This window comes from Antechinus flavipes, chromosome 4 (genome assembly GCF_016432865.1).
Source record: "Antechinus flavipes isolate AdamAnt ecotype Samford, QLD, Australia chromosome 4, AdamAnt_v2, whole genome shotgun sequence".
NCBI classification, from domain to species: Eukaryota; Metazoa; Chordata; class Mammalia; order Dasyuromorphia; family Dasyuridae; genus Antechinus; species Antechinus flavipes.
The window spans coordinates 168,196,451-168,219,940 of record NC_067401.1 but is presented as its reverse complement, the minus strand read 5'-3'; the positions used below and the strand labels follow the sequence as shown (position 1 = coordinate 168,219,940).

Below are 23,490 nucleotides of genomic sequence, written 5' to 3'. Positions count from 1 at the left end.
TCATTTTTGAGTTTTATGAACTGTGAAATCTGACAACTGGGAGCACTGAAAAATCAGGCATGATTTAAACAGTTACTTAATACAATGAACTAAGGGGTGGGGGGAAAGGAAGGTTAGGAAACTACAAAAATAGTAAAACATTTGCTTTAAATATTAGCAATGTTTAGGAAATTGCTAGAATAGAGTTCAAAGCTGTGCTGTGAGACAATGTTGTCATAAAAGGGTAATGGAATAGATATCAGGAGAATAACTTTATATAGTGCTTTAAAGATTTGCAAAGTGATTTTCTCACAATGACCCTGCAAGGGAAGTAGTACAAGTATTACATTTTTCAATGAAGAGAATATCAGAAAGATGAACAATTAATTTGTATAGTCACAAATTATTACATGTCCAACTTAGAATTTGAATTTAGATCGGAGATCTAGAGATTACAAAGATCTAGAACAATCTGACTTCACAGAGAATGAAAATGATTACATCATTTCACCAGACCCAAAACAGGACTAAATGAATGTTCTAGTCATAATATCTCACTGTTAAGTTATGCTCAAACCAGAGGAATGGATAATTGTACTTAGATTTGACCAATTAATAACTGAAGCTCCAGTGACTGGAAGTCAAGACTTCAATCTTACTTTAAAGCACTAGTTGTCCACATTGAACATAAGTTCAATTCATCTCAAATTACAACAAATACTCTTTAACTACTTGCTACTGGGTTCTAAATCCAGGTTTCCTAACTGGCTTCCCTTCAGACTTATTTCCTCATCTTCTAAAATGAGGGGGTTGAACAGAGAAGATCTCTAAAGTCCCTTTCATCTCTTAAAGGACCCTACCTCCTAATTGGTGAGGACCTCTCTTGGATCACTATTTTAGAACAGTTCCAAGCACCTTGCTACTCCCATCCTCCCACTGTGAGGCCAAATCAAGTCTGCCATTGTTCTTTGACAAGGTCTGTTAATAGTATTGGGCCCCTTTGGGCAGATTCTTCATCCAACTTTTGGACCTAAAGTGTTCCAAAGTGACACTCCCCAATTGGAATGTAATTCTAGAATAAAGATCTATCTTTATTCATATCTTCAGAACTTAGTACAATGGTATACAGTAAGAACATCCATCTATCCAATTTATAGCATCACAAGTTCTGAAATCATAATCTTGTACAGTTTTCAACAGTACAATTGAAGCAGTTAATACTTTAAACTTATTTATTATAACACATCCCTATAAAGGATGAATATGTTTCAAGGAAGGAAAGAGCAGAAGGAAGTTATGAAATGGTTTTAGAGAGAAAGCTGAAGCAAAAAGGTGATATGCATCTCAAGGTAAAATCACATACTAAGGTGGAGGGTTAGATTTCCAAAAAAAATTCTTTTGGCTCCAGACACAAATGTCTCTTACACCCATTTCCACTAACACCAATGTCAACCAGCCTTCTTTGTAAAGTGGAAGTCATGATGAATACTGTTTATAATTCTTATGTTTATGAATATAAACTGCTTGCATTTTTGTTTTTCTTCCCAGGTTATTTCTACCTTCTGAATTCAATTCTCCCTGTGCAACAAGAAAACTGTTCAGCTCTGCACACATATATTGTATCTAGGATATACTGTAACGTATTCAACATGTAAAGGACTGCTTGTCATCTAGAGAATGGGGTGGAGGGAGGAAGGGGAAAAATCGGAACAGAAGTGAATGCAAGGGATAATGCTGTTAAAAAAATTACCCTGGCATGGGTTCTATCAATAAAAAGTTATTTTAAAAAATTATAATTCTTATGTTTAAAAATAAAACAAAATAACAGTCCTTTTGGCTTCAATTTAAGAATTGCCACCTTCTGAGGCTGAATACAGACAGTCAGGTTTTAGATTCAGCAGTATGGTAAAGTTCTCCAACAAAAGGAGAGTCTATCACTTGCCTGAGGAACTTGTTCAGGTTCTTCCTTTAGTACTGCAAAAGAGAATTCATTCCCAATCCAAGAACTAACCAGTCACTACTGGATTTACAAAGCAAGCGAGAGCCTGAGGAGACCTGTGAACTGCAAATGGGATACTTCATTCTCTGTGACTCATCTAAGTTCAGGGCAGCCCTGCTAATGTCCACTGACAGTTGCGGGCAGGAAGGTAGGATTCTAAGTGCCCTTATATTTTAATGACATAAATAACTATGAGCCATTTTTTTCTTTTTTCTCTCTTCCTAAGCTTCTCAGTTTTCTCTTGTCCCAAACATTAATTCTGTGGCCTATTATTTCAGAATGATTTATGTTTCAAAAATAAATCTCACATAATTCTGAGCCATTCTTATTTATGAATATTCCTAATTGCTTATTCAGACTGGACTTCGCTTTTTGTTTTATCAGTGAAGTGCTAATCTTACAAGAATGAGATTGATCCCAGTTGCATCAATAGCTTGTTATTTAAAAAGATATTAAAGAATCTACATAGACCTAGAAAACTCAGGTCCTTTTCTAACTTCTTTATTCCCATCAATATTTATATAGGCTTGCTCTGGAATTGCCCAGAATTTTATAGTCAAATGTTGCCTGGTATAAAATTGGAATGAGAGCAAGTGAATTAGATTTACAGAGCATGGGTGATAATATAGCAAATCATTCACTTGAATGTAAGCCCTCCATACATCATGATCATCCTATCATATCCTTTCTTTTTCCCATATCCTCTGGACAACACAGCAGCTATCTTATCAATCCTTATGACAATGTTCCAAACAAAACAGAAAAATCTATATGACCCTTATCTTATTCAATTTTCAATATAATAAATTAGGCATTCCATTGAAATAATTTGCAATTAACAGAATCATAAAACTTCAGAGACTATGGAGTTCCAACTGCATTTTCACAACTTTGCCAACAAAAGATTATTTGGACTTCCCAAAAAAGCCTTTAGTGAAGGATCTGCTATTAACATTCCCTGAGAAAAACCTATTAGAGATTTACTACCTTTTCACAGGGAAACCAGAGACCTAAGTGTCGTGACTTCAGGTTTGAGTTTCTCTAGCTTAGAATAAAAACTCAAGCAGCGTACCCAACATAACAAATTTAAAGACTTTCTCAGGAACAAGATGACTTTGTTTTGAATGCAAAGTCCTTAACTCAGCAATATTCTTTTCCCATCCTTCTAGATCTTCACCATTCAAGTGTCATCAATTTGGGCTTCCTGAACAGCATGGTAAATCAGATTTCATAGAAACACTCTCTTTGCTATAAAATTTCTACTCCTCTGCATCAGTATACCCTTCCTCACATACATCAAAGGTTACAATTCTTTTCCCAGGGGCCTTGAAAGAAATTCATGTAACATCAATGGCAGAAATTAGTGGGGCTTGAATGCTTTGAAATTTTTTAAGTATGCGCATACACGCACAAGGCAACCAATAAAATTAAGCTACATTTAAAAAATGAGTTAAATAAGCTACATTACTGAGAATAGAGGGCTTCTTAACCCCTATTTGCACATTCTGATGGTGCAAAGGCTAGAAGTCTAATGACTGAATTATCACTCTAATGATTTTTGCTGGTTGGGAATAATCGTAGGGCAACAGCTGCTCCAGGGTTTTTGACTGGTTTACTCCTAATTGTATCCAGATCAAGGAAGTTGTATGAGAGGAGCTTTTCCATAGGCCTCTCGATAGCAGCAAATATTAAGAATGTTTTCTAGGCAAACCTGCTGAGCTTGACACAGCAGTGATTTCACAGACCCTTGCTGTTTTGCAGGGAGGCTAAAATTTCAGTGGGCTAACCACCCCACCCCACCCCACGAGGGCTAAAGAGTGTAAACCACGTGGTAATGACAAAGGCAGGCAGCAGATGGCGCTTTATTTCCATTCCCTTAATGGGAAACAGCCAGCTGGTTTGGGTGGTTATAGAGAATGGAGTTCTGTGGTTATGGTTGTGGAGAAGTTGGCAGAATTCAGAATGAATACTTTCCGTCTGGGCATACCAACAAGCCTCTTCCATCACTGGGTCACTGGAAACCTGCAGCTGTATGGAAGGCAGCAGTTTGAAGGCACATGGTACCAATACAAACAAGTGCTCCTTAGAAGGATAAGGGGAAAAGAGGTAGGGATCCAAATTATGAAGGGAGCCTTTGTGTTTGTAGGGAAAACCAAAATAGTTGGAAGGTGAACCAATTATTGCATGATCAAGGATTCTCTCTTCTCTGGACAATGGCAGTAGACAAGGAATATAGTTGAACTGCTTTCGTGTTTCTATCTCTCAAACCTCCCTGAGAAGTTGACAGGTAATTTAAATCAATATTCTTCAGCAGTAATATGTCTTATGGGAATTTTCTAGTACAAAATAAAGATAATTGGTGTGTCCTCTCTCCTACAGAAAAGTTCACCTGCAACACTCCCAGACTCATATTCCCCAATGGTGATAAAGGCTTATCCAGATCTGATGATTCTAAAACAGTATGTCCAGAAAAGTTCTGGGAGAAAAACTTGAAATTTTGGTTTAATTTCAGCCTTTAGTCTTAAGATCCCTTCTCTAGTGGATTTTGGACTTCAGGAATGTGGAGTGTGATGAAAAGCAAAGCAGCTGGTAGCTTCATCTTTATTGCTGATAAGGATCTTTTAAAATGATACAATTCAGCTTAACCTTTCAATTCATATAACTAGGAGTAGAAAAAAAGACTTTATTCATAAGCTGGAGTGCTTGGAAAGAATTCAGAAACCTAAAGCATCAATGAGGAATGAGGTCTGCTTGTCCACCATTTCAAGCAAAGTTTTTCAGTGAAGGGACTTGGCACTCTTATTTCTTTTCAGGATGACCAAAAGAATTCTCATAGGTTATACCATTTTACAGCCAAATTCTAGCATGGACATATAGCCCAATCTTTTTATACTAGGAATAAATGGATTGGGAGGACACAGGAAATGGAGGCAGTCCTAAATACTAAATACTATGTGACAATATTTGGCTATTTGAAAGTCAGGATCACACCCAGCAGTAGGCAAATACTTTTGAGGAGGACACTCAAAGAGAGCTGTCATTCCCCTTAAATGAATTCTCTTTTTTTCACGACTCATATAGACACACATACAATCACACAAGATACTCTTACTCATTCAAACACCATTTGGCTACTATAGTGGCGGAATTAAGCAGTGAAGCAGGCAAAACTCTTATGTAGAAAACCTGTTAGCTCTGTGAAAGAAGCCAAATGAGATGAATCATACATTCTCTAGAAGCCTATTGCTTAGACTCAAGAGGAGGCAGTTTCTTTTAGATATGAGGAAGTATAAAAAGCTCGTGGTATATCTGTAAAGTCACAAACTCTCCAAGTCCTACACTGTCTCAGTATCCCCAAATCAACTGGGCTATTTTTAGTGACAACTGTTATGGCTCAGGCTGGAAGTCACTTAGGCAGTAGGTTTTGGTTTCAAGAAAGAAAATTTGTGCATGATATATATATAAAAGAGGACTGCTCTTAACCCATATGCTTTCCAATATAGAAAGCTGAGCTTGCTTGGTTTTCCTTATTATCTGTCTTCCCATGTTTGAAGTTTAGTTGCTAATTAATCTGGTCAGTGATGGGGGTGTGGATTATTCTGAAAATTACTCCTCAGTTCAAACAGGAAAGACAGGTCCTTCTGCTACCTTATTCTGTCATTCTGTTGAATTTTCTTTGAGTTGGTGGTCACATCTTCATTCCTATTTCTCCTGGTTTCTGATGCTGCCATTAAAAAAGAAAAATTTATTCTCCATTTTTCCATGATATTTTTGGTAAACACTGCTTATTCTTTTCTCATACCCTATACCCTTATCTAATTCTGATGGCCCTGAATTAGACATTTCCCCTAGAAACATCCCCTCCAATCTCTCTCCAGCTCTATGGATTGGTCCTATTTGCGGAAGCTGAAGACCTCTCGAGTCTTTGGGCCCTTCTTGCCTTCACTGGCAGATTTTGGAGAAGGTTCCTCCACTGTCCCACCATAGGGACAACTCTCAGATTCAGGGTGGTGCCCGGTACACTCCACAGCAGGGATATAACCACTATCCCACATGCCTGTCCCACAGAGTTTACAGAGGTCATGTAGACTACATGGGATCCGGGGCAAGAGGCGAAATTGATAGAGCAAACTCCTCGCCTGTAGAGAAAGAGAACAAGTGATATAGGAACACCAAAGGAAACCTGTTGAGGAAACCCAGAGGGCCAGGTGGATAATGGCTTTTCTATTCAGCAATGATGAAACTCTTGGACTGCAAAAAATTTCAGTATGGTTGTAGATATTGGTCTGATCTTGCTTTGGGACAAGGGTTCTCAGTTATTGTACCTATAAATGACCTACACAAAGCAGGTTTTATTATTATTAGTAATAATGGCAATATAATAAAATGGTAACAATTCACATTGATGTAGTGCTTTAAGGCTTTCTTCAATAACTCTGATAAATGGCTGGTTTTACAGATAAGGAAGCTGAAGGTCAGAGAAACAAAGGGACGTTGGCCTAGGACACACTGCTAGTAAGGTCAGAACTAGTTCTTGACTCTTGGTCAGGTCCTAGTCCAAGTCCATAGCCTCAAGTCTCACAATCCAAGTACATAGTCTTCATATGCAACGTAAAAGACAAAGTTAAAGCTTTTTTCAGAAGGCTGACCTCATAATAGACTTAGGGGACAATGAGTTAAACTGCACTTGCAGCTTTATCCTCACTTGGCATGACCTTTCCCTAGCACTTCCTTCGCCTCCTTTCATTCATTGACTCCTTTGGAGCTCTTTCCACAAGGCTTCTTGGTACCTCTTTCTACACTATACCTTAGAACAGTTGCAAATCCATACTTATTTATTCCATTAACAGAAGCCAAGGAGCCTGGCACCACTGGAACTTCTGTAAAGATGTACAAAAGATTGAGAAATTAGTGTTTCTATAGAGCCAGTCTGGGGAGAGGACCAAGATGTATATTAATCTCTTCTCTAGTCTTTCTAATTTTTGATGTAAAACATTACCTCTTGGATTAGTGATGAGACTGCATTTACCTGCTCTAATAATCTGCTCCTGTCCAGTCCAAGACAACTTGATCTTTATAATGCTATATTGCATTAAAGTAATTGCAAAGTGGTGCAGTGCTGGGCCAAGAGTCTAGAAGATCTAGACTGAAATCTGGCCTTAGACAAGACGTGGCCTCAGGCAAGTCACTTAATCTATGTTTGCCTCAGTTTCCTTATTTGTAAAAAGAAAAGACATCACCACTACCTCTCAGGGTTGCTGAAAAGATTAACAGTGCCTGGCACACAATATGTTCCATTATTATATTATATTACCTATCATTATTATTATAATTTACTATTTTCTCTAGACCATGTAAGAGTAATTTTCAGTTGTTTAATGATCTAACAGGGACATAAATCCATGATGAGTAATGGAGCAACTGTACTAGTTGTTACAGAGTAGCTTCGGGGTGATGACTTGTAGAAGTCTTGAGAGCAGAATTTCTCCGAAGAAAGATGGATAACAAGGGAGGATAAAAATATTTTTGAAGCCTCACCTTCCTGAGTACAAGTTCCCCATTCATGTGCATGGCCAGATTTCCAAAGTGCAGAAGCATCTGGTCAGTGGCCAGTTGTTGTTCAATGACATCATCACCATAGATCACCACAATGGCCACACAGATGAAGAGATGGAAGTAGTCTGTCTACAGAGGGAGGGAGAGAAGGCTGAAGGTAGAATATGAGTCATTGTTGTTTTGTAGATACCTTAGGAGACATCCCAGTGGCCTCAGGTTTCTTCTGGCTAAGGAACCATATTCTGATGTCATGCTGAGTCTGTGACAGTTTAGGATTTCTTGTTAAAGAGGCCTTTATTTGAAAATGTACTGAACAATACCATACTAAAGGTAGGGTCCAAATATCCACAGGGTGAAGGTATTAAAAGTACTATCAGATCAAGTATTCTACTTTCCTGTTTCTAACCTGACTGTACTCATCTATACATATGACTATTCACTTTTCTATAATGACCCTACATGAAAAAGACTCCAAAATCTATAGTTACCTACCAATCAAAGTCTATTATGTTCAAAAGGTTTTCCCTATGTCCAATCTAAATCTCTGGCTGCATTTTATGGTATTTTGTTCTACCCTTAATGGAAATGGAGAGCAGAGCTCTAAAGCCAATAAGTGCATTTCACCTGATTTAACATCTTTTTCTCTTAAGGTCTGAAAACCTAATTTCACTCTAGCTATGGGATTCACTTGGCTTTGGGACATTTAGGGACCCAAAACATCATCAGATTCAACCCCCTAATTTTACAAATCAAAAAAATCAAGAAAGGCCTCAGAGACTAAAGCAATTTGCCTGTGGTCACATGGGTAGTAAGAGGCAGAATGAACATAAGCTTCAGATTTCAAATTCAGCACTTCCCCCACCCCCCACTACTCCACCTCCTTGAGAAGTTTACTTTACAGAAAAGTTTTTTATTATGTTTTATCATTTCCAGTTATATGCTAAAAGATTATAGGAAGTGATCATGGCATCTTAACTATGTTATACTTCTTGAATAGATGGCTGAGATCTCAGTTTCTGTGGTACATACTGGCTTCCTGACCCAAAAGGAGGGATGAGAAGGATTGGAAAATCAGTGTTTAGTCTCCTGCTTCTGACAGTGAACACTGAAGATCCAGGTAGAGAAAAAGGAAGCTAGGCAGGTCCTCAGGAGGATAGATCAGAGAAGTTAAGGTTCATACACCTAGTGCCTGAGGCAGGCTTCAAGTCCAGGGCTTCCTGGATACCCTGTCCCATCATACTGATTATGATATGATACTGGTTATGAATGCAATTTTTGACCAAAGTGAACTTTCAATTTCAAGGCTGTGTCTGAGATCTCTGATCTAGTCTCCTCATTTTACAAGATGAGAAGGTAAAATATTTTGTCCAAGATCACAAGGCAATAATTATTGAGGAGACAAGATTCAAAACCAGATCTGCTGAATCTGGAATAATTGCTCTTGATCCTCAACTGCCCTTCTTAAGTATCCCTTCTTAACTATCTTATATTCTACATTTGTCTGTTTCTTCAAGGAGGCGCTTGATTTTTAACTCAATCTGGCATACAAGCACAAGGTATAGGTCCACCATCAAAATGACAGTTGATAAAGTATTAACTGAATGGGTAGCTCTTTTGAAATTCTATACTGGATTTAAAGAGAAAATTTCTCCAAGTAGTTGAGTTTAGTGAGTGAAGTCTACAAGCCATAGAAAACTTACTGTTAGCCTAAACAGACTATTTATGATGATATATATGATGTTATAAAAATGTTTTTCAAAGACAAGCAAATTATTTTTGGATCCTTCACTGTTTTGGAATACCCATGTCAGTGCTCTTCTTCACTAGTGCAGAAGACTGCAAATTGACACAGAAAAAATGGCTAATCCAGGCATGAAAAATCTGGACCATTAAAAAAAAAAAGTGAGGCAGCTAGATGGCACAGCACCAACCCTGATATCAGGAGGACCTGAGTTCAAATCTGGCCTCAAGCACGTAACATTTCCTAACTGTGTGACCTGGGCAAATCACTTAACCCCAATTGCCTTAGCAAAAAAAAAAATTAGTAAACAACTTTAAAAAAACTATAGTATAGTATTTTAGGCTCCCTGATAGCAGATATAAGCTTTTTATTGATATTAGTAAGTACAGGAAAGAGTGATGAATAAATTTTTTGGGGGGAAAGGGATTGATAAATTTAAAAAATCATCTGCTAGACTGACATAATTCAGCAGTTCTCAAGCTTATTTTTGTCAAGATCCTTTTATGGTCTTAAAAACTACAAAACTGCCCCTCCCCCCAGCTTTATGTGGATTAAATCCATCAATATTTATTGTATTAGATGAGGAAATGTGTTTTGGATGACTACACATATATGACCTCGGTCAATTGCTTGCCTTCTCATGTGAGGGGAAGTGAGGGAGAGAAAAAGAATGTAAAAATTGTTTTTATATGTAATTGGGGGGGAAATAATATTTTGCCTAGGTCAGTGGCAATGTTATTTATTTTGCCTAGGTCAATGTCAATGCCCCATTGACTACTTGTGGTAAGAGCAAGCTCATCTCTAGATTATGGTAAGGAGCACAATTTGCATCGATTTCAGTTATTTGAAAGGCAAGGTCTGAAGTCACACTGTCAGACTAGGAAAACTGCCCTGTGAGTAGTCTGACTTATGCCTTATGGATAAAGGACGTCAAAAAATGTGATTGTAATATAGAGTGACAACATGCTGGCTGCTCCATGAACTTTAGCATGCTGTTCCAGACTCCCATGCTCACCTGGTAATGAGCCCAGCATGCTTCCCACATGCGCAGCGCCTCTGCATCCGGAAACTCTCGCTTAAAACACAGAAGGATCCAGCGGTGGCAGAAAAGCATCTGTAGACCATCCTCCCCCAGAGAAACAAGGTGCTGGTAAAAACGTAGGTGGGTCAGCCGAAGCAGCTCACGAAGGTATAGCTGGAAGCAAGAGTCACTAGCATTTAACAACAGCAAAACCATCTCTGGTTTTACTTCTAGTTTGTTCTCAGAAGCCCTTGAGAGAATATACCAATCATATATTTATTCTTGACCCTCATTCTTGAAATGTACTTATTCTTGAACCCATTCATGTGATGTAACTCTCTTATTGTATGTTTCTATTTCCTTTGTATTCTGTTTTGAGGGTGTAGAGAAAGTGTCTCTGTCAATTTGATTTTTAACAGCCTCTAGAGTATATATAAGTCTCATTGTTTGGCAACTACCCCCAAATTGCAAAACTGGGAGCTTAACAATTATTTTGATAAGAAATAGCAACACTTGTGATAGCCACCGAAGTAGGTAACATTTTAAAATACTATTGCCAACCATTTTTTTTCCATCTTAAGGATGGCTCAACTACAAGATAGTGATCTCAATTCATTTCTGCTCTTGATCTCCAAGATGATTATCATGAATGAAGGGATATCACATGAGTATCTGGATTCTCTTTCCCTACGTAGGATGTCAGCTAAGAGCCTTGCTGTGACGCAGAACAAGACCAAAGGCTATTTTAGGCAGCACTTAGGATTGAGCATTACTAGCTGTAGCTGCAGATTTCAAGGACTCCTCTGTAAAATCAATCTCTGGTGAGTGCCTGATTAGTGGGCCTGTAAGAACTGTAAGCCATGTGCTGCCAGGGGCCCTTTTATATCCTACCTATCACACCAGATAATTGCCTGGTGAGGTGCTGGCTTTGTGAGGCACCCTGGAAACCTGACATCACCTCAGATGTGTAGGATGATGAAGAAAAGAATAGATAAGAAAAATAAATCCCCATAGAAACATGCATAGTAAATTTGTGTGTCCATGCATGACAGAAGTATTGCATTTCCATTCTGTTTCTGATAGTGTTGACTATAAGGTCAAGCTCCCTCCAATCCACAGCTGGAGTCCAGTTGAACTGAGGATCAAGAAAGCCTTAAGGGACAAGGGACAATCACCTTGGACTTACCCCTATCCCAAACCCTGCAGTAGTTGAGTGACTCATGCTGCAATTGTTGTCAACAACCCTTTTACTTTTCCCCCAATAGATGGCTAAATTTAGGGGTTGGAGAAAGGAGCGGGGAAATCACTCTATCCAGATATGCCTATTATCATAGCTGTTTCTAAAGCTGTATGAGTATACGAAAGAGAGAACAAGGGCTGTGGTGGGGAGGCTGGTATGCTAGTTACAAAGACCCAGAAGCATTTCTTATCTATAACAAAGAAGAACTCCTACAGGTTATTTAGTCCAATTTTCACCTCCATATTTTGTGATTTAGTTTTCTAGTTGCAAGATTAATAAGACTAATCATTAGTGTGGAAAGGTTACACAGTGATTGTTCCCAGTTGCCCTGAAACACCATCTGAAGCCACACCATCAACAGGTTCATCTCTGACTAATAATATAATCCAGTATACATGCATATGCACAAAGACATAGGATTGAGACCCTTGTAGCCAGAGTCTCACCAGCTGTTTTTCCATATCCTCATCTCGGGGAGAACTGACAAAGATCGTGTTCTGCATCAAACCTACGAAGCACCAGAAGGTATCTGATTCATCTAGAACCTCAGCCAGGATGGGAGCCACCAGGTCTGACATGCCCTGGGAGTAGCCAATGGTTGGATTGTATACCGCATAATTCAGCAAAATTCTCCTAGAGGACACAGTGGAATAGTTAAGAAGAGCACATCAGTCAACTGCAAATGGTAGGTTGAGTTTCAATTATTGCCTTGTCCTCTTCCTATCTTTATCTACTCTGAGCACCATTTCAGCAAGTGAAATGAGAGGAGAGAGCTATGATTTTTAGTCCTTTGATTTCAGGTACTGAATTTTTAGGAGTTCTCTCAATTCAAGAGACATAGGACTGACCATCTTTCTGAATCTATGGGACGGATTACCCAGTTCAACTATATGATATCATGGCACTTATACAAAAAGTTATGGGTGTTAAGAGGCATAAAGAAGAACACACACTAGATTTTAATTTAACTAAGTACAGAACACTTGTGAAAAGGGCAGGCTTGTAGAAATTTGTATGTGCTGGTAATTTTGTTACTGCAAGGTGATCTATTGCTATATATTGTATGACTAAATGGGAATATGAATGACAAGACTATTTGACAGATGAGGAAAAAAAGCTGGGGCATTCAGGAATTACAATTGAAAAAAGTTATAAAAAGTGCCAATGTTCTAATCAGAAAGCTGCTTTGTGGGAATTGAATTTACAGTGAATTTTGGGAAAGGAGCATAGAGGGCTGTTTAATATTTTAGCTTTTAAAACCACATTAATAATTCCACTATTTCTATAATGCCGATTTCCAAGAATGGTGAAAAAACTACTGTGTTTGTCCTAACATCCTAGGAGGAGGTCAGAATTATTTTCTTCCATTTTTCAAATGGGGAAACTAAGGAACAGAGAAGTGATGTAACTTTTTACCAAGTGCTGCCCTGTGAATGTAGCCTAGGATTCCTGGCTTTCTGTTTGGAAATAGTAGAAAGGAGGAGGTAGATTACCTCATGCTCTCCACATTTGGGTTGTCCTCTCCTCGGAAGAACTGATTGCTTCTGTCTGTCCGAACCACATCTTTGTCAACAGTGAACTGCACATGGCGCCAGAATTCTCTCTGTTCTTCTGGAGTCATTGAAAGCCTCAAAAGGAAAACCATCATGTTATGGCAAACCTTGGAATTTGAGCTTATTCTACAATTTCCCCATTTACAGAGCTGACAGTTTCTCTATATCTCCAACTGGAATGACAGCAGTACCTGTTAAGTTCCTTTTGTGTGGCAGAAAAGGTTTGCTGGGGAAGTCTCCAAGGACTACAGTGTCACCTAGCTCTTGGTCTAACTTTGGCTCCCATTTTATATTAGGTTCAGGGATAGAGTGGTAATCTTACCTCTGGGAGATCACACAGCTAGATTACAAAACAAAATTCAGCTGTTCTAATTCTCAGTTAATGGTTTAAAACCAATGATCCCACCCTACTCTTTAGTTGGGCTCAGAATACTAGTGCCTGGTTAAGTCTGGGGAAAAAAGAATTCCAAAGCCTTGACATGTGAGTTAATAAGACACCTGTTTTGAGGTGGAAGTGCTCAGTCTAATGACAGCACTTAACCAGTTCTATCACTCTGATTCCTAGGACATCCATTTTTGAAAGACAAACCATGGGTCACAAAATATTATCAATGCTGAATTGCACCTCAGATTGCCTTTCCAGATGACATTTTCACCTGAGGGGCAAGACATGGGGGTGGTGGGGGAGGAAGAGGAGGGGGTGGTGAGAGAGCAGAGGCTTCTGCAGTTACCTTTTTTGTTGGATCTCTGAGTATTCCCTCCTCTTCTGTGCCCTCAGTGCCTCTCGCTCCTCCGATGTGGACTCATGGCTGTAATAGCGCAGCAGGAAGGGCCAGACCTCGCCCCGGATTGACACATCAATGCCTCCAAAGAAAATGGCCTGGAGGAAGCGGCAAAAGTTGGGGAGGGGGCAATAAAAGTACAGCGGCTCAAAGAACCCCCAAATCCCCAGAGATTTGTGTTTTGGTGGCTTTGGTGAATTCTCCTGACAACTGATGCCTTGATTCAAACCTCAGCAATTTGCACATGTTTAGAAGGGGAAAGTGCTGGTTCTCTATTCCCATACGAAACACAAACCAGGCTCATTTCAATGTCAATAACCCCCCCTGGAGCAGCTCTCCGATTAATGTGTCGTTCTCATGTCATAGCCTAATCCCTGATCTTGGAAATGCTGCAGTTCATTGCAAACTTTTCTATAAAGGCAGACACAGTATCCCCCAAACTCTAAGTTTTTGTTTTTCTTTAAATAGGAGTTTCCATTGCCTTATTTAGTTTATCTTATACAGTATAAGGTAAACTGGAATGGAAAAGATAAGTGTAGTTTATCTTATGGATGAAAGTTGGCAGCCAAACACTCAGAGCAGAGAGGTGTCCAGTCCACTTTTCTCCCTTAGTAATGGATACTCTTGACAGAAAGTAGCTAAGCTGGTTTTTAGGCATTAATCCTGATAGGTGATGATACGTACACCTATGACTCATCTGCTCCTTCTACTATTCTCCTATCCCACCCCCAATTCCACCCCATGGAGTTCTGCATCTTAAGCAAAATCAACAAAACTACTATCCCTGGTTCCTTACCTTACGTAGCTTATATTCCTCTTCTACCTGCCCAGATTCATTCAAGTGGTTAAGCCAGGTGGAGACATCCAGTTTTTTGTACATATTCTCCTCTGGGTGAGTCTCTGAAGAAGGGAGCTTGGGACGTCGGATGGAGAACTGCATACAAGTCTTTTCAATGGAGACCTGCTGAACAGGAGGAAAACTGGGGAAAGATAAGCATCTCAAACACTTGGCTTTTAAAGCCAGCTTTTCCCAGGATTTACAAGCCCCTGTCTTCTGAAAGGAGAAGAGATGTCTCCTGAATACAAACTCTTAAATGGCAAGTGTAATTAGATTCAATTAAAATAAAAGTACCTTCATCTTAAAATAGTCTTCCCCTTTCTGGTTCTCTTTTCCCTCTCCCTCCCTCCTCTCCTCATCCGTTTCTCTTCCCCAACCCCCTCCCACCCCATCCTCCCCACTCCCAACCCCAGCCACAAAAACTGAATTAATACTGCTTACAACTCACTCTGCCAGGAGTGCCTGCAATAAATTACATATGATTGGCCACATACAAAGGGATCGCTGTTAGTCGAGCAGGGGGCTGGCCTGTCAGGTTTTCTCTAAGGGCAGTCATGATCCTAGTGCAAAACTGCAGCTGACACTTAATTCAAAAATCAAAGGTTGTTCAATGTAGGGAGAAAAAAAAAAGCCATGCTACTGTAATAAGGACAAACAGCAGGAGGCTCTGTGGGAAGGAAGGGAATTTTAAAGTCATCACTGTTTCTAATAAGCACATACAGTATCTTAAACAGATAATTAAAGAGCTCTTATTACATTTGTATGTAGATTGAGCAAAATATGGCAGGATGCCTTGTCAAAACATTATTTTCAAGTGTAGAGCATAGAATTCACAAAAAGAACTGGGTACATTTTTCAAAACCAAAGTTGTTGATGTATCAGCCACTTCACTAACATTAGCAGCCCGAAATCATGATTGTGTGTGTGCAATAAGTGTGTTCACACATACACAGACACAGACACACACACACAGACACAGATACACACACACACACACACACACACACACACACACACACACACACACACTCACTCTTGAATGGACTCACTAAGGAATGAAATGCTAAGAGATCCAGTACATCCAAGATTTCTGAATAAGAAGATAGTCCTCAAGTTTGGAAGAGAACAGTGTTCTAAGAGCTTTCTCCCAGCAGCTAGAAGAAGATTGCTGGGAGACTGCTGGCATCTTTCAAAATTCTTTGTTTCCTTACTGGGTTACCTGGTCTTTGAGATGAGTCTCGGTACAGTGTTTCCATTGCTGAAAAACTTCTGACAGTTTATCCAGCCCACCATGGTGAAAATGGAAGACCTTGTACTGACTTTCTCGGCTAGCAACAACCAGCTGCCCACTGGTACAGGCCTCATCGCTAAAAGGCAGTAGAAAGAGGGGACAAGAAGAGACTGATGAATATGTAAACATGGGTTTTTATTTCCAAGTATAATCAGGGAGCATGGTTAACATCAGAAGTGAGAAACAATCCCAGAGGAGTTTGGCTAAAGGAAGAGAAACAATAACAATCTTCCATTTTGCTGAAAAATGGAAAATATTCTTATTCCATGGGATGTGAAATCTCATGTGCTAAAGTGACAGGGTACTATTCCTTCTTCTATTCCTCCCTGGTGAAATGCCAATATACTTTTCTCACTTAGAAATTTTACTCTAAAACTCCTTCGTTATTCATAGGGGGAACTGAGAGAACTGTCAGATTTACAGAAGGAATCTTGCCCTCAAGAAAGAAATTAGATGATCTCTGAGACTGCTTCCTTTCTTAGCCTTAAAATGTAGTTTATTGACTTCTGACTTTGAAAATTCATTATTAGTAAGAATGCCTGTTTATTCCAACTGCAAGTGGAATTAGTCAGAAACCTTTGGCTACCTTGATTAACCATGCAAAGAAAGAAAACTGTGATGATTATTAGAATATCATAGAAACACCACCCAAATGAGGTTGCTAACATCTTTGATTAAATTTTGATTTAATAGATAATCCTGATGTGAAAGTCAGTATTTGACTTGTCTTTTTTCTATAGCAGTTTTCCAAGACTTCTTCCTCAAAGCTGCAGCCTGAGGAGTATACAGATGCCATCATTTATTAAAGACATAAGTTAACTTAGTAGCTAAACTCAACCATACATAAAGAAAGAGGGAAACAAACATTTGGAAATGATGGCATCAGTATGACCAAATAAGACCCTGAATCCAGAGTCACAAAATTTGAGCATATGCCAGAGAGGACTGTCAGTCAATCCAACAGCTGCAAAAAAGGGTACCTCAAGCCTGTCTCTGTGCTGCCTGGAGAAGCCTCCAGGCTGCTGAGTTCTGGGAGGAGACTGCGAGATCCTTCTTACCTAAAGAAAAGGCGGAGAGACCTCATTTGTCCCAAGTCAACACGAAACACTCCACAGATCTGTTCGAGGGCAAACACCTTTTGCTGTTCATCCCATTTGGAGTTCTGCAATTGGCCACTGTTCTCTGGGAACTGAAGGTTGGTGTCAAGGCTGGAGGTGGAGCTGGTGGAACAGGTCATGTGATTGTCACATGTCTCTCTGCACATGCCAGGGGCCAGACAAGGGGGGAGGGGGAGAAATATTAAATCAATTTGATAGAGATGTTAAGACCTAAGATGTTAAGATCTGTTATTTCATTTAGAATACTTTTTATACATGTTGAGTAGTAATTTTTTTAAAAATCTAAAAACACTGACGTCTATTTGATATAATCTGATTCACTAGTTTACAGTACTGGGAGAATAAGAAGGTTTTTAGTAATAATAGGAACAGCAACAAACAACAACTACTCAATTTGCAACTAAAAAAATTTACTACTTTTTATCTATATATTTGATCCTCCTTTGATTCTCTCAAGCAAATAGTTCAACTACCTCCAATTTATAGAGATTTCTTCTTACTATGAAGATCTAGATCAACTCCTGACTTTTAGAAATATGGCAACCACATGACACCATAAGCGTGATCTGAAGTCACTTGCTCTGCACTCCAAAATTAACAAAGGGCATCTACTGTAAGAACTTTAAAACACTAACATAATAGTTTTAAGAACAAAAGGTGGGGAGGGAGGGATGGGAATATGCTTTGAAATTTCATAGGTGAGGCTACAATTAGTCTGTGATTTAGAAATACAAAAATGATGGATGTTTTCAGAAATCATTACTTCTAAAAGAACATACCCCTTAGTCTTATCTTTTTTCCCTTTTCACTTGTGTATTCCTAGATCAAGTTAGTCAATGCAATGGCCCCAGAGTAAGACAGCTTGAGCTCTCTAGTCCTGGATCTGTTCTGAAACACTAATTTCAAATTTTCTAATCTATAAAATAAGGAAACTGAATTATTTTCACAAGGGATTTCTAAGGTCCCTTCTGCATATAACATATCGTAAAAATATGGTTCCATGATATTTCCATTCCTGAATATATACCTGAATTCTTATAACAAGGAAAATGAAAAGTCTAGCCCTGGTCACAGAGGGACCGTGGGCCCATAACATAACATGGGGGTTCCTAAAAAGGCTGAGAGATTTCTGTCTTCTCAAGTGAGCTCTGACTGAGCTGCATTATGAAATTATTGTTTGCAAAACAAGGCAAGTAGCAGGTATAAAGCCAACCCCCCACTATGCCACTTTACGTGCTGTTTTATAATCTGCTTATTGAACAATGTGGCATTCAGTTGCTGAAAAAGCACATGCTCAGCACACATAACCCAGGCTGGTCTATCTACAGGATTCTGTTCAAATTCTAGCAGCTCAGAGAAACAGAGAAGGCTATATAATTATTTCCACTGCTACCATTCCTCACCATTTCTAATAACCACTACACTACTGTAAGCAGCATCTTTCCCCCTAAGATCCCAAGTTCATAATACTCTTTCTTTTGCTCACTCTGAAAGGGAAGTAGAGATTCCAGAAAACAGGGAGAAGTATTTCAGTTGCATGGAAGACAAAGAGAACTCCCTCTAGACCTGAAAGGCTTCTCCATGCCAAAGAAAAGGAAAGATGTGTTATCCAGGAAATGAAGCATAGAGTAGAAATGGATTACCAATCAAGGTCACCTATGTCTTATATTTTGTTAAAATTCCTAACTGGAACACTTTTTGTTAGTGAACAATACAAAACAACAACAACAAAACTATAACATCATTTAAGAAAACCTATTTGGCATATAATCAAGTACAAATTACTTGGCCCTAGAGGTTCAAGGTTCCAAATACTCTCAAATTCAAAAACCTCTAGACTTGCTCTTCTCTTTGTCCTCAGATATTTTATATTAGGCAGGTCAATAACTTAAAAATAAAAAAATCATTTTTATGGTACCCTGTTATTTAATATCTCTTCTCCCTCCTAAATGAATGATTATTTTGTAATAAAAGCGAAAAAAGATAGTTCAGCAAGATGATTCAACATATCAACCAAGCATCAATGAAAAGCATTTAAGTGCTTACTACAATCCAAATATTGGAGATATGCAAACAAAAAAGTGAAAGTCCTCTTTACATTCTAAAGGAGAAGACAATACATAAATTAATCTATGAATTGATGAACACTCAAGATTCAGAGTACATGCAGTTCATTATATTAAAAATGAAGGTGAGGTTAGGAGGGATGGAAAAAGGCCAAGAGAAAAGAAAATCCCCCAAAAGGTGGCACTTGAGCTGAATCTCTCCACCAGAGGTGGAGTTGAGGAGAAAGAGCATTCTAAAAGTCAGGCAAGTCACTGGGAGATGAAGAATTGTGTATACAAAACAGCAAATAAATCAGCATATCTGGATTGCTGAATGTTTGGAGGCCAAGCATTATGTAAGAAAACTGAAAAGTTAGAGGAAGAAACAAGAATGGTTTTAAATGTCAAGAAAGTTTATATTTAATCCTAGAGATAATTTGATAACAGTAGAATTTATTGAAGAGGATGAGAATTACATAATCAAATCTGCAGTTTAGTGATTCCATGGAGTATATGCTGGAACAGGGAGAGAATTGAGGAAAGAAGATAAATGATGAAGGGAGGGAAGAAGGGAATGTGGTGTTCTCTTCTTTAATATAATGGTTCTCTCTGGGAGCAGGTTTCTTGGGGAGGTTTTCTGGAGGCAGCCTTAGTTTCAGTTCAGAGTAAAAATCACTCCAAATGCAGCCAGGTGTTAAAGTAGTTCTTTATTGTTTCTTTCAAAATAGCCCAGTTAGCTTTCTTTGGTTCTGAGAGCTCTTGTGGCTAGCTTCAACCTCTCTCTAAATCTTGGTTCTGCCCGACTACAGATTAGCTTCTCAATTTCTTGAACTCTCACTCTTCAATCTTCTGAAGTGACTTCTGGCTCTAGCTCAATTCTAACTCGTAGCTTCTTCTGAACTGACGCTCCTCCACTCTGAATCTTTTCCACTGACTCTGCTGACTGAGCTCAGTTGTTTTTATGCTCTCTCAAAGGTTGACTCCTTCTCTGAGAGTGGGATTATGGGAGGTGTGAATTCACAAAGTTACAAAGTTAACTTTGTGTATCTCCTGTACTTGTGAACTCCAATGTAAACTCTTAAAGGTGCAAACCTAAGCACACAAGCATTGCTTCCATCAATTCCACTTAGTACCTTGTTTCTAGTTCTGGCCCATGACATCTCCTTAGATCTAGGATCAGATCAATCATACTGAACCATGCTAAATTAGATAATTATTGTCTCTATCAATTCTAATGACTTAACACTTTGTAAGGATTCCAACAAGGGAATATATTCCAAGTGATTGGAAATGTAGGATGAGTAAAAGAGAAAAGGCAAGAAATGAACATGGGTCATTAGAAGGCTTGTTGTATCCCTAACAATGTCTGACAGTATAAATATTCTATATCCATGACCCTTCACTTTTGAAATTTTTTTCCGTCATCTTTTCTCCAGGACTGTTTTATTTGTTTGGTTTACCTTATTAGGTTGTGTATACCATTTTCCAGGTTCTATTTATATTATGCTTGAGTTCTCCATACTTTGAGAACATGCTCTTTCTTATTGTATATCAGTTATAGTCACAAAATCATAAATGTTTTCTATGGGCTCTCAGTGCCATCTAGTCCAACTCCAACCCCAAAGGAATACCTAGTATACACCCGTCTCTGCTTAAAGACTTCCAGGGGGATGGGGTAGATAAAGTGGGGAGATATCAAATCTGATTTTGCCTCTTTAAATTATACCAATTTTACCGCATTTAAATAATGTGTTCTCTGACACACATTTTCTTTGTTTCTAGTTCTTTGCTACCAGAAAAAAAGGTGCTACTATAAATGTGTGTATGATATAAATATTGGACATAAACATGGACACAGACATCTTAATTGCTCTGTCAGTCAGATACTGTGTTAATCACCGGAGATACAAAGAAAGGAAAAAGTCCTCAGTCCTCCAAAATGCTTTCCAGAAAGGCTTGACCAATTCAAAGTACCCTTGAAACAATGCATTAGTGTGTCCATCTTTCAACCTCTCTTAGCATACATATCTTTACCAATTTGCTTGGTATGTAGTGAAATCTAGTTAAATATGTAGTTAAATGGGTTTGCCCTTCTTACTATTTGGAATATGTTATTGATTCACAATTCTTTGTAGAACAGTTTGCTCATATTCTTTGACTATGGATTTCTGCTAGTTGCTTAATCCTCGGCTATCAAACCCTTAAAAAATATTTGATGTAACGCACGTGCTGATCATGTCTTTTAAATTAAAAATTTAACTTAAAACACCAAAAAGAGCAATTCCATATATACACAAGATAAAATTTCTTTTTTATAAAATTTATTATCTTATGCATTATTTTCAAAGTGGTCCTACTTGTTTGTGCTCCCTTCTAAAGTTTCTTCTGCTATTTTCTATACATTTTAAAGATTTTTAATGGCTCTCTTTTCAATCAGTACTGCTACCCATCCACAGTATAAAGCTGAGAGAAGAGGGGAGAGAAGGGGAAGTGTGTCTCTATAGCTTTAATTCTAACAAATCTCAACAGCTAGCATTAACATGAGTTAAGTTGTTTTTTCCTCTACAATGTTGAGTCTCTTCCTGGCTTCTTCTCACATCACTCTTCATCAGTTCATAATATCTAGAATCTTTGCAATTATCTTGAAATAGTATTTAATTAGATCTATATTAATCTTCATCAGAAGTACTTTTAAATTTTCTAATCTATTAAAGATGTATTTCTTCCCTCCTCCCCCGCCATGTTTATGTGTGGGCTTAAACTCAGTTCTTCAGGTTAAGTTATTCTTGGTTGTAAGTCTTTATCTTTAACATTCCTGGGACTTATCCTTTTAAGGTCCCTTTTGGGAGGCGATAAGTAGATTCTATTTTCACTTTGTCCTGTTTCTTCCTCCCTCCTCCTCCCCACACTTCAAGACAGGATCTCCATCTTGCTCTGGCTGGAAGTTCAGCAGTCAACTATGTTTTTTTCTACCTGGATATGTCTCATTCTTCTTTTCCCTATAGAACTATAGCTCAGAACTTCCAAGGTCTGAAGCTTTACCAGAAATAAGAAATACACATGTTACTTTATTTTTGAAATCTAGACAGTTTTCATGATTTTTGAAATTTAGTGCCCCTTAATTAGTTTTGAAGGAGTACAATTTATTCCTTGCAATGTGTGCACTATAATCCTCCACTCTTCCCTTATAAATCAAAAGTTACATTCACCTTTCTAGATTTGCAATAACTTTGACTCTTCTTCTTTGGTTTACTATTATTCTCTCCAGCTTTAGTTCCTAAAGTGGGGCTTTTCTTCCTTTTTTTTTTTTTTTTTTTTTTTTTTTTTTTTTTAAACCAGGGTCAGATTTTGTGTCATGTTAATTATATACTTTCTTTCTGTGATGATTTCCTCTGGGGGTTAGGTCTCTGAATCTTTTAAGGTTTGGATTTTGGCTTTCTAACTGCATTGTTCCAGTCTAAGCTTTACCTGCATTAGTTGCTGCTTTTCCCCCCTTATGTCATTATTTGACAGATATTCCCTGAATTATCAGTCTCAAATATCCACCCCTGTAACTCTTTCCCGGAAGAAGGAAATAAGGTTTTCCAGGACAACTCTGGATTTACAACCATTCTGAGCCTTTCTTGGGAGACCTTACTAGTCTAGGGTTATACATTATTTTTATATAAATTTTTTCTAATTTTGTTTATTCTTGTTTCAGTTTTAAAAAGTATCTCCTAGTTAAAAAAAATCTCTTCTATTTTTTAATAGTATGATCTTTAATATTCAGGTTAAATACTTTAAAGGAATTGTCATGTTTGTGCCAGCTGGTAGACTAATTTGTCAAATTTCCCCAAAAAATAATTCTTAATTTCAATAATTCTTGTCAATTTTCTTGTCTTTCCGTATAATTTATGTTTTCAGGTTTATCAAACACTGGTTTATTGAATTTGATTATTTCTGATTCTTCCTTGTCTAGTCTATTCCATTAATCTAGTTTTCTTTTTTAAACTTGTATCCCAAGTAGTTTTGATAATAACTTTTTAATACTTTTTTCCTTATCTTTAAAAAGTCATCTGTGATTCTATAAAGGTATTGAGTATGCATAATAAACTGACTCCCAGACAATTTAGCTTTTTTTTTTATTATTATTTTGAATGAAGCTTCCCCCTTTCTAGTAACATTTCCTGGATTTTATTTTTATTGTACAAAAAAGTACCCAATTTCAAAGTACATCTCCTATCTAGTGGCCAGCAAAAATAGATCAAGATCTCAAAAAGGGGCACTTCCCCCAAATCCTTACCAGGGTACTGTGAAGGGAAAAGTGGGGTTCTATAAATAGTCAAAG

The 23,490-nt window shown here is 38.1% G+C and overlaps 1 protein-coding gene across 4 annotated transcripts in view; it reads right to left on the bottom strand.

Moving 5' to 3' along the window:
- Positions 1 to 392: 392 nt before the first annotated feature.
- Positions 393 to 23,490, bottom strand: part of TBC1D16 (TBC1 domain family member 16) — a 114,006-nt gene continuing 90,908 nt past the window's right edge. For 3 of the 4 annotated variants that reach the window (XM_051995433.1, XM_051995434.1, XM_051995435.1), the window contains exons 5-13: positions 17,059 to 17,256; positions 15,929 to 16,076; positions 14,668 to 14,835; positions 13,821 to 13,969; positions 13,030 to 13,164; positions 11,983 to 12,169; positions 10,291 to 10,470; positions 7,517 to 7,663; positions 393 to 6,117 (exon numbers count right to left, since the gene is read on the bottom strand). In XM_051995433.1, coding sequence (XP_051851393.1) covers positions 5,872 to 6,117; positions 7,517 to 7,663; positions 10,291 to 10,470; positions 11,983 to 12,169; positions 13,030 to 13,164; positions 13,821 to 13,969; positions 14,668 to 14,835; positions 15,929 to 16,076; positions 17,059 to 17,256 — 1,558 coding nt within the window. In that variant the 3' untranslated portion in view covers positions 393 to 5,871. The remainder of the gene's footprint in view (positions 6,118 to 7,516; positions 7,664 to 10,290; positions 10,471 to 11,982; positions 12,170 to 13,029; positions 13,165 to 13,820; positions 13,970 to 14,667; positions 14,836 to 15,928; positions 16,077 to 17,058; positions 17,257 to 23,490) is intronic. The other variant, XM_051995436.1, reaches the window with a different exon arrangement.